Source organism: Typopeltis vanoorti, chromosome 7 (assembly GCF_054136105.1).
Source record: "Typopeltis vanoorti isolate ZY-2024b chromosome 7, IOZ_Tvanoo_1.0, whole genome shotgun sequence".
NCBI lineage: Eukaryota > Metazoa > Arthropoda > Arachnida > Uropygi > Thelyphonidae > Typopeltis > Typopeltis vanoorti.
This window is the reverse complement of record NC_143555.1, coordinates 123,628,843-123,641,239: the sequence shown is the minus strand read 5'-3', so window position 1 is coordinate 123,641,239 and position 12,397 is coordinate 123,628,843. Positions and strand designations below refer to the sequence as shown.

The 12,397-nt window shown below is 36.3% G+C and overlaps 1 protein-coding gene across 1 annotated transcript in view; it reads right to left on the bottom strand.

The window, feature by feature from the left end:
- Vps8 (vacuolar protein sorting 8) overlaps positions 1-12,397 on the bottom strand; it is a 519,719-nt gene that overhangs the window by 300,657 nt on the left and 206,665 nt on the right. Inside the window, exon 18 of the mRNA XM_090395104.1 lies at positions 9,167-9,353. Coding sequence (XP_090251230.1) covers positions 9,167-9,353 — 187 coding nt within the window. The remainder of the gene's footprint in view (positions 1-9,166; positions 9,354-12,397) is intronic.

The window sequence follows — 12,397 nt, the reverse complement described above, 5'->3', positions numbered from 1 at the left end:
GGTGGGGTATCTACGAAATATGCTCCATGCTCTGTGTTGATCTTTTTTGGCTGCCTGACATTCTGGGTTCCACCAAGGCTTTGGATAGACTGGAAATCGAGATGATGTTTTTGGGATGGAGGTTGTTGCTGCCTGGACAATGCATTCTGTCATATATTTTACAGCTTCATTGATAGGTGTTTGACTGATGGCACCAGCATTAAATTTTGCAAGATGAGAGAAAGTGTTCCAGTTAGCCTGGTCCATTTTCCATATAGGTATCCATGTGGGTGAACATGGTTCCTGTGAAGACATTGTACAAAGAACAGGAAAGTGATCACTTCCATGTATGTTCTCTTCAACGTCCCACATGAGCAGTGGAAGAATGGAAGGGGAACAGATTGTAAGATCAATTGCAGATTATGAGCGGGTAGCCATATGGAAGAAAGTATTGAGTCTATTATTTAGAAGGGAAAGGTTATTATCATCAAGAATTTTTTCAATGATTCAACCTCGTCTATTAGTGTTGGCAATACCCCATAGAGTATTGTGATTAAAGTCACCCATCAAAAGTATGGGTTCAGGCAGTTGTGAGATAAGGTTATCAAGATAAATTTTATTTAACTCAGTATTTGGTGGTAAATAAATTGAATATACTGTAATAAGGAATCCCACAGGGAAGCGAATTGCTACCACTTCCAGAGAAGTATTAAGTTGGACCTGATGGAAAGGAGTATGACTGCCCACTAGAATAGCTACTCCTCCATGAGCAGGACCATCTCCAGTTCTATCCTTATGTACAACAGTGAAATTCCTAAAGGTACGGTCCTCATTGGGTCTTAAGTAAGTTTCCTGTAGACAGAAACAGAAGGGTTTGTATTTATGCAACAACATCTTGATATCGTCAATATTCTGGCGGATCCCACGACGGTTCCATTGTAAAAATTTTCCTATTGTTTTGATTTTATTGACTTGTCTGGTTTTGGAGAGGTTGAGGGCTTACCTTGTCAGATTTATATTTATCCACTGTTTTAGGGAAGTATGGATGGCCAGTGTCCATCTCTTCCTCTGGTAGAGTGTTCAAAACATCAAATGTGTTAGGATCAGTTGGTATGCTTAGTTTGCTTTCAGTGGGTATCGAGGTATCCATTTTTTCTGTGCGAGTGTCTGGTGGTTTATCTTTGAGCGAAGTTTCCACCATAATAAGTTTCCACCAGATGAGTTTTCATTGAATGGGACCATTTTTGAAGTTGTCTCTGGAGTAAGGCCATAGGTCTTGTGATTACTGCGCTCAACAGAGAAGCACTTGCGATCATAAAGTTCAGATATGGTGAAATTATCAAATGGTGGAATAGACATACATGTTTGAGTTGCTGTTGGCACTTTTTTAATTGTTACTTTTTCAGCATAAGAGGATCATAGAACAGGTGTAATGGTGGCTAGCTTTCTTTTTGCATCCTGATATGTTATGTTTTGTTCTGTTTTTATTTTTTGAATCTCTTTTTCATCTTTCCATTTCTGACATGCACAAGAGTATGCTAGATGATCACCTTGGCAGTTTATACATTTAGCTTTTTTTTCACAGCAAGATTTATTTTCATGTTCTTTACTACCACATCGAGCACAGGTAGTAGAACCACAACAGGCAGTTTGGGCATGTCCATATCTTTCACATTAAAAGCATCTCAGTGGGTTATGGATGTACATTCTAACAGGACAGCTAAGATACCCTGCTTTTACAGATGTCAAAGGCCTAGGTGTATCAAAAGTAAGGATGATGTTCTTGGTTGAGCCCAGGAGACCTTCCCTGCGTATCAGGATGCTCCTCACACCCGTCACTCCTTGATCCTTAAGCTCTGAACATATCTCTTCATCAGGAACCTCAAGGAGATCCCATTCTGATATCACTCCTCTACTGGAATTGAGTGTTCTATGAAGTGTTACTGCAATTTGTATTCCATCCATTGTCGTTGCTCTCAGTAGTTTCTCGGAATGTTGTTTGCACATTGTTTCCCCAAGGATATCACCAGAACGCAATTTCTTGACAGTTTTGGGAGGTCCTGCCAGTCCTTCTAAACCTTTTTGGATAAAGAAGGGTGACATTTTCCCAATTGGTTTTTCACCCGTTTTATGAATGATTAAAAAGGTTGGTACATTTTTGTTAGTATCCGATATCTTTTGTTTCTTACTTCTGTTTCCATATGCTGTGTCTATATTATCAGTACTTGGTTGGGACTTTGTTAGGGTCCCTGAAACATTTGAGGATGAAGAATTCATATTTAAGGAATTTTTAATTCGGTGCCAGAGCTCCCCACCCACCACACATGGACGCCCACTACCCGACAAGCAAAGACTGTGCTCAGGAGTGAAACTCCAGGGCTACCCTGGACGCTATACCAGTACTGCAGCAGGTCTAGGATCCTGACCTCGGACCATGGGATGAGAGACTTACTGCAACACTGTTGACCCTTGCAGGCAAGCCCACTAGCCGATTGATCCTGGCTGGGTCATCCAGGACAACCCGTCTTACCGAAGCAGGGGTCAAATTAGTTGTCAAAGTGTCAGGTGTCAAAGTGCAAGACTACCAGGATTCCCCCCCCCCCTTTCCGGATGTCCACGGGTCGCACCGCACGGCAAACATGGCAGCAGGGCGTTGCATCCCAGTGATGGTGGTCTGGAAAGAGGATAGTGAAAAAGACCCAGGAGAAGTAGAGCAAAGAATGCAGGAAGAAAAGAAAGGAAAAAGAGGAAGAATGAAAAGGGCCAGTACCATCACTGGGAGGTCCCCTCTAGCACGAACAGGTGCCCCACATGGAGGGATGTATTTGGAGGTAAAAAAGACTATTTTTACATGAGGGCAAATGTAAGCTACTGATGAGAGATAGCTAGGTGCATTGTCAATTATCAGCAGCACTTTAAATGGAATTTGTTTTTTCTCACAATAAAGTTTCACTCAGGAACAAAGTGATGCATAAGCAATCTTTGAATAGGGAACCCGTGAGCCAAGCCTTCTATCCATATTACTGGGAGAGTATCTTTATTAATTCGTTTTAAGCTTCTTGAATTTTTTGATCAATGCACAAATAAGGGTTTTAACTTGCAATCACCAGCAGCATTTCCTCCTAACAGTAGACTGATGTGATCTTTTGATGCATTAAAACATGGCATTGAGGATTCTTCTTTTGTGTCCTCAGTTCTTGCAGAAATCTGTTTCCAAAAAAGGCCCATCTCATCGACATTAAAAAATCTGCAATGCAGAGTAAATTTCCTTCTTTAATGATTTCTTCTAATTTTTTCTGGATAAGATTTTGCAGCCTCACTATCGCCACTTCCAGCTTCACCTTGTACTTTGTTATGCCAACCACAGTTCACTTTTTATAGCAGTCAAACCACCCACTACTTGCAGCAAAAGTCTCTTTGCTGCCATCCCCTTTTCAGTCTTTCAGCATTTTAAAAATGGCTAATGCTTTAGTACAAATCGGTGTGTAGGTAATAATAGGCATGTTTTTATTATTATTATTGTTATTATTGTTCCGGGCAACTCCAAGGAGTCGACAGACTCATCGAGGGAGGTCCTCACATCATGTCAAGAACAACTATTCGACATTGACACAGTATCTATCATACCTTGCCTTGAACTCATTTACGGTCGTAGCACCTACAACAGATTCTGGAAGCTTATTCCACTCATTCACCACTCTCCAAGTAAAAAACTTAGCTCTAACTCCCTTGTCAACCATGTTCTTTCCCAGCTTCCATGCATGGCCCCTAGTCCTCCCACCACCAGTCATATTTTCAAAAATATCTTCTGGATCAATCTTATAGAAACCCTTCAGTAATTTGAATGTCTCAATCATATCACCCCTCTTTCGCCTATCGCCCAATCTCTGCAACCCACAAATCTTCAACCTATTCTCATAACGTTCATTCCACAGACCTTCTATCATCTTGGTCACTCGTCTCTGGATCCTCTCCACTTCCTCCCCATCACGAAGAAACCCTGGTGCCCATAACTGGGCACAGTAGTCCAGATGGGGTTTTATCAAGGCTCAATACAGAGGAACAACAACTTGTTTGTCTCTGCATGTTAAAGTATTTTTCAGAAGCCAAGTGATTTGATGAGCTGATTTAGTCACTTTTGCAATGTGCCCCCTAAACTTCAATTCCCTATCCACCAACACTCCCAAATCCCTGGCCTCATCAATCTCCTGGAGTACGGTTCCACCAATGCGATATACTGCTGCTATTCTTTTCACCCCAGAGTGCATAACCTTACACTTTGCCACATTAAATTGACATCCATTTTTCCTAGCCCAGTCCTCCAAACTATCCAAATCATCCTGTAAAATTTTGACATCCTGTGCACTCACAATTGCTCTACCCAACTTTGCAACTCATTCACCACTCTCCAAGTAAAAAACGCTCTAACTCCCTTGTCCTTCCACTTCCTCTCAAATCCTTTCCGATATCATTGATGAACAAACTGAAAAGCAGTGATCCAAGAACAGAGCCCTGCGGCACACCACTAGTCACAAGCCGTCTTTTAGACTCCACTCCTGCATAAACCACTCTCTGGTATCTCTCCTTCAACCACCCTCTTATCCATCTCACCAACCCTATATCTATCCCCATCTGCTCCAGCTTACTGATTAGAGTTCCATGTGGTATCCTGTCAAAGGCCTTGGCAAGGTCCAGTAGTATCACTGTAAATCCATTACCCCTATCCAGTTCAGCCGTCACTGTGTTATAAAACGTGAGCAAGTTACTGAGGCATGATCTACCCTTCACAAAACCATGTTGTCCCCCATACAATATCCCATTTTCATCTATTCAATCCTGTATTCTTTTCTTGACTAATTTCTCTAAGACCTTGACAATGATTCCTGATATGCTAATCGGTCGGTAATTTACAACAGCAGTCTTGGAACCACCTTTATGCAGTGGAACTATTTTCCCCTCTTTCCACCCCCTCGGGACTAACCCAGACCCGAGATTCAAATTAAACAAAATGGTCAAGGGTACTGACAATTCTTTAGCTGCTTCTCGTACGACACGAGCTGGTATACCATCCAATCCCACGGATGTATTGACATTGAGGTTATGCAATAGACTACTCACCTCCACTTCATTCACCACAATTCCCGTATAATCTACTGATTTATTCGTTTCTACAATGTCACCACCTGGATGATATATACTTGCAAAGTGCTCACTCAGTAACTCAACTATATCAACTGATTCAGTTACCTCCCTACCATCGGCATTCTTTAAAATTATTCTGCCATGTACATTTTTCCTTTTACTTGCTACATATCTAAAAAACTGTTTAGGATTCTCTTTAGCCTGCATGGCCAATGTTCAATGTTTAATCGTTGAGTTTGGTCGCTTATCCAAGCAGTTAATAGTTTTTCCATATGAGGAATTATATTGCTGTTTCTTTATTATGCAACCATGTAGACTGCATAGATTGTACATTTTTTACTACTTTCAAATATTTTTCTTTATCCTTTAAAATGGTGCAAACTGTAGAAGTGACAAGAAAAAATTTCTCAGAAAGAGCTTTAACAGTGCTACCCACTTGAAAGCTGGTAATAATTTTGTATTTTTCCTCTAACGTAACTGTTTTTCTTTGTTTCTTTTACTCATTTTCTGGTTTGCACTATTACTTCTTTTTTACATTGTTGGAAAAGTGAAAGGGTTATAGTTAAAAAGAAAGCAAAATAAAAAATCAGGTGTAATTGAAGAAAACTATGAATAACACACTCACATGAGGCTAGTTCTAACTGATCATTACATCATTATATACTGCGTAATTCCCTTACACACCCCTAATCACCTTCGCCACGCACAATTTAAAATAAAAATTCAAATCCAAAAAATTCATAAAGATAAAAATTCATAAAGTGAGAACTACCTGTACTTGTATATATATCTTGGAAAAAACCAAAATGTTGACTTGTAATTTCCTAATGGAAATTCCAAGGTATTTCAGGTAACACAGGTTCCCTCTTCTAAGTCAAGAGGTCATAAACATTGCAACTCTGCTAAAGTTAGCTCATTATTTCCGATGTTCAGTTGACAAAAATAGCAAGAAAAAAATCATGTACACTTTCTTTTCAAAAAAAACACACAAAGAAAATACATTATAAATCACACTTCATTCTGAAATTCCCACTCAATGAAAAAGAAAACATAACATATTTTCTTCTTCATGTTGGAGGTTCAATGGAATATTATCAGCACTGGGAAAGGATTAAAACTACTTTTAATGCCTCCAATATTTCATCTCAGACCTTGCAGATCATGTTTTGGATACAACCAACAGGATCTCCCAGAGGAAAACCACCATGCTCCACCATAGTAAATCAAAAAAGAAAGATTATTTTTAGAATCTGCAGCAGCACTCAGAAATCAACCGAATTTAAATAAATACGGTTGCATAAAACTTCCCAAAATTTGGGAAACATTAATTATCAGAGATCCCACATTACATCCTAGGTCACCTACAAATGCACATAGAGGACAAACCACCTAGATAGGACTTTAGAGTCATTCACATGTTTCACTTAGTATTGTATTGTATTTGAGTGTGTTGTTACAAAAGTTATTTATAATCCCTGAAGATGTCTCAGTGACTGAGATGAAATATTGGAAGCATTAAAAGTAGTTTTAATCCTTTCTCAGTGCTGATAATATTCCATTAAACCTCCAACATGATATCCTCACTTAAGCCTCAACACATGGATATTTTTCTTCTTATTACTATCATCATCGTTATCTGGTATTTAATTTTAGTACAAAGAAGAAATCACTGCATATTTGGAAAAGACATTTACCGCTAGTTTAGACAGGTGGCATTCTTTAAGTAGCTATACTTTTATTACAATTTTACACTAAAATGTATGAGTATGCTCCCCAAGTGATTTACATTTGTAACAATTGTCTTGTGAATGGTCTTGAAAATAAATTATTTTAAACATCAGCAGGATGAATAGGTGGGTCCTCTATGCCCCCCCCCACAAAAAAACTGATACTTATGTAACACATACGCACCCTTTTTTTTAAATTCAAATATTTCTTTCTTTCTTAAATAACTGCATCAAATAATTTATAAATTTTCAATAATAAAAGTGAAATTGTGATTATTATAAATTAAGAAGTTATTTTGACATAAATATTGTATCCGACTGTAAAAGAAATATTGGTATTTCTGTTTAGGATATAACTGCAAACAAGATATTGCTGATGTATTATGCACTACTGCTTGAAGCTCTTCTGAAGAAGAGCCTAAAGAAGAGTGTGACTTCTGAAGTAGTGGTTTCCTTTCTCAATAGCATTGAGAGTAATCTAAGCTTTTAGCCTTTACCTCCAGCTGAGGAGATTATTGTCTGGTATTTCTAAGACAACAGTTATTTCTAGCAGCAGCAAAAAGTAGTCATTGGAATTTTTTAAAAAAAACTAAGACTACTGAACTTTGTTGCATACAAGTAATTATATGGTGAAATACAGGTTTTTATATGGTGAAAATATAAAATAGATTTCTAAAACTTAGAATCAACAGAATTAAATTCTGTTGGTTCTTAGATTGCAATAACTTAGAATCTAATTCCAGAATTAGAAGTACCTGCTTCGGTGGATACAACATTATTGGCTTACTTCTTTTGTCAAAGCAATAAAATGAAGTAGTAGATATTGAATACTATCTGTGGAAACTTTCAAACCAGTAAAAAATTAGATAGAATAGTTATTATTCAATTCCAAGAGCTGTGGGGAGGATGCAATTGGAAATCTTCAAAATTAGCATAAATTTTGAATCAGTCTGTGCAGAATATCTTTTATATATTTTCACCATATCTATGGAGGTTAAGCAATAGATATTATAACTATATGCATCATACAAAAAAGTAAAGAAAAATCATCTATTGCAATTTCAAGAAGACGAATAAGTTTCTGCTGAATCATCACTGGATATACATTTTTTTTTTTATGTAAAAACAAGGCCTCACAATTGTACCGTCATTTGTTATTCATAAAAGCAGAAACACTCATTTCTAAACCTGAGGCGCAACAATCCATATAATAATTTTCCATATAATTTTCCAAGGAAAGAAAACAAAAGCTCACATTTATTTTAATAAATGTGACTTTTAAAAAATACAAATCTTTAACATAATGATTTTCAAAGCAAGCATTTGAAAATTATGCAAAAATAATATCTACAGTAAATGAAAGAACAGAAATCTTTTGTTCTATTGCACAGATTTGAAAAATAAAAGGCAGCAAATTTAATACTACCATTAAATAATTTCATTGCAAAGAAGAATCTGTTGTCATTACAGGATCGATTGTTTATTTTGAAATATGTCAAATTCATTTTTATTATTATTATTGTTCCGGGCAACTCCAAGGAGTCGACAGACTCATCGAGGAATTATCATTAGGAAAAAACAATAAATGAATTATGCAGCAATTGAAATTTCAAAGGACAAAGAAGAAAATTCCAAGTAACACAGTAACTCAAGTGACACAAGGTCACTTGAGTCACTCCATGACAGTTAATCCATTAAGAGATTAATGGCAGAGAAGGGTAATTACATGATAAAAGGCAGAATGCCAATGAGGTTTTGATTCATGGAAATCCTAAGGTGCTCTGAGTATTTCATCTATATTGGCCAGAAGGGAGTTTAATTCCTCTTTCCTAGCATACATTTTTAGCATACTTTTTTGGAGAGAGATGAAGTATGCAAACATTTCATGTTTTCTATACTAATGTTTAAGCTGACTTTTTTTTTTAATGATAATCTACAGAAACCAAAAAGCTATAAATTTACAGTTGTGCATGGAAGTTTACTAATCCAGAAATCCTACTCTAAGAACCAAAATGAAAGTTTTTCACCTTGCTTAGTGGCATGTCGCTAAGCAAGGTGGTCTCACACTGAAAAATGAAACACTCATAAATCTCCATGTTATAATGGGATTTAAACCTATTCCCTGCAGATTGGAGAGAACAGCAAAAGAGCAACAAAAGTTTTTTCACATATACTGTGAGAATAAAATATATAAAAAAGAGAACATTAAAGAAGCATATGAACACAACAAATAAATGCATGCTTGTGTCTATTTATGAAAATCTTTGTCCCCCCCCAATGCAATTAAGCATAACCAGGTGGATTTTAAAATTACTTACCTCTGGTTAACTGCTAAACAGTAATCCACTAACAGTGGCACAGTATCTTTATAATGACTAATTAAAACTTCAATCTTTCCATGTTCTGGACATAATTGTGTCATCGATAGGTCAACATAACTACTAAGCAATTCTATTATCTTTGAAGCCACTTGCTCCTGTCGCTGATGCTTTTTCCCTACAAGTCCTAGAAACGGAGTAAAAAATATGTATATATATATATATAGTACTTTTGTTTTATTTCATTCTACTACTCATAGCTAGTAACATACTTAATGATTTTCATTATTTATAGCATCGATATGTATGTTCGAAACTTCGCATGAGAATGGTAAAGTTATTATTGAAAAAATAATTGCAGCTGTAAATTTACAAAAAAAGAAACTGATATGAATCTGAGAGTTAGATCAGAAAAAAATAACCAGACATTAAGAGACAGAAAAAAAAAAGATGGCAGAATATTGAAAATGTTCTTCCATCAACTGATGTACCACTGAGGGTATATTTCAGAAAAAGATATATATTCATTTTTCCTATCAGTACTAATTATTAAATGGGTTCATGTCCAGTTGTGAACTATCAAAAATCAAAACTTAATTCTGTTAAAAAAAAATAGCATCAGAGAATCACAACTAACAGGATCTGAAAATCAAAGTATACTCACTTGAATAAGTACGTGTAATGATGCTTCCCATATTTTCCTTGCATGAGAGATGACATGCTCTTTGTGGTTCATTTGACAAAACATCAGCAATGAATATTCTAATATATGTATATATTCTGTACACCCAGCTGACCTTTTAATATATGCAATCTCATAACTCATCTCAAACAGTATGCTCAGCTATGAGCATGCATTTATTAAGTCCACTAGAGGTACATGTAGAAACAGATACTAATTACAATGAAATCAAAATAACTATTAAGTTCACTATAATAATTTGATTTGCTTTGTTGCCAATTGCTGACATGTGAATTACTATTAAATCAGGATCCACTATAATTTCAGAATCAGCATCAAATGTGTTAAAGTATGCTTTAAGAGACTAAAAGTAAACTCATTTTCTTTCAAAATACCACTTTTCATATATATGTATATAAATTCTTGATAATATTTAGCTAACTTTCACTATAGCAAACACTGTTGTAGTGAACTCTCTCTATATCAGTGTTTATTTCATTCTAAATGAAATTCCATTACAGGAAATATGCACTATAGCAAACCATGAATCACTTGCTATAACCACCATTAAATTCCTGATCTGTACTCTCAAAGGGCATACAGGATACTACAGTACTATATGTTTACATTATTTTCCTTCAAATTAATTTATATTAGTCAGGACTAAAGACTGTTATATTCTACATTTCAGTCTTCTACAGTATTTCCTAATGCATCAATCCACCTATATATTGATCTTCTGGGTATTTTTTTCTTGACAACAAAAATCTGTGTGATAAATTTTCCCTTCCCATTCTGTTTAAGTGACCATGCCACCTGAGATTATATTTGCTCACACATACCTGAAAGCTCTTAATATGATTCTGCATTAATGCCATGTGTTCATTCACTTAATTTTCCTCAGCACTCTCATATCTGTGTTCTGAGGTCTTTGATCAACTGTTTTATTTCTAACCATTCTCTCAAGATCCACAAGTTAAAATTGGTTTAAATATGGTCTTGTATACTGCTACCTTATGGTTATGACTAATTTCTCTGTTATTCCATATACAGTAGCAAACAAAGTAATCTGAATAAGCAGAATTTGTCAAGTTTTTGGTTTGGTTTTTGTTTCACTCCACAATAATTTTGGTTTTGGTTTACTATTTTTGGTTTAGGTTTTAGTTCACTATTTTGGTTGAGTGCTACATGATTTAACCTCTACAATAGTGCTATGAATTTTTTATAGTGTAAACAAATTGACATTCGAAGTTTTTATTTTAAATAGTGTTAATTTAAATTTAGTGTTTTGATAAGATACAGTAAGATACACAGTGTAGCACATGGCACCAATGTGAAGTAGAACAATGCAGTCCAAGTCATTATCATCATTGTTTAAAGAATTTGATCAAAGGGACTTCATCCAGTGCAATGTCAGTGGAATGTGTGCTTTGCCGAGAACAGCTGAAGTTTGGTTTGAAATTTGGTTTGGTGGTGTGAAAGTGTGTGGAAAGTGTCATGAAAGCGAGGATCAAAAGTGTATCTCAGGTCGCGAGATTGACATAGTGGATGAAAGTCAATATGATTGAAAATTGTGATGCAACACCAGATAGCATTGAGAGTGAGATTAAATGTGGACACGGTTGAAAGCGAGAGTAAGAGTGTCGAAAGAGGGAATAGTTTGATTGATATAAAAAATGAAGAGTTAGCTGCAATGAAGGAGATAGCTCAGTTGTGCGGAGTGATACATAAGTTGAAGCGGCAACTGGAGTGATTGCAAAAATGTCTACCGAGTGGATCAGCTAATAGCAAAAAGAAACAAATGAGAGATAAAAATGAGGGCATAATCGGGAGAGAAAGAAAAATTAAGGGACGAGTGTTATACGGTGATTCAATCGTAAAAAGTGCAATTGATGAGAGTTTGACAAAATCATGCTTTCCTGGTGCGAAAATTAATGATGTAAGCAAAACTATTAGAGCACAAAAGCATAGGGTGAAAGAAATGATTGTAGTAGCCAAAACAAATGATTTAAAAGGAGAAAAGTATGGCATGAGAGAGGACTTGAAAGAATTACTGGACGTAGCAAAAGAAGAGAATGGGAGAATTAAGATAGTGAGTCTGTTGCCGCAGTATGACAGAGTCGCGTTGAGAAGGATGGTCATAATAGTGAATGACTCAGTGCATAGGTTATGCAGGAGGAGTAGTGTGGAGTTTGACAGGTGAAAGGACTTATACAAGAAGGATGGTTTGTATTTGAATGGATTTGGTGTTTGGAGACTGGAAAAATTGTTGTGAAAGTGAGTTTTTGAGCATTATGTATACTAATGACAGGAGCATTAGGAACAAGCAGGAGGAATTTTTGGCCTTGGTTGACTCATCCCAGCCAAAGGTTATCAGCATTAGTGAGACATGGCTAACACAAGATGATATAGTTAGTGGAACAGAATGTGAAGGGTATAGTGTGTTCAGGAAAGATAGAGAGAGAGAGAGAGAGAGAGAGAGAGAGAAGAATGGGGGGAGGAATGAGCTACAGCTAAAGAGAGTAGAAGTTTGACTGCAGGACAGTGAA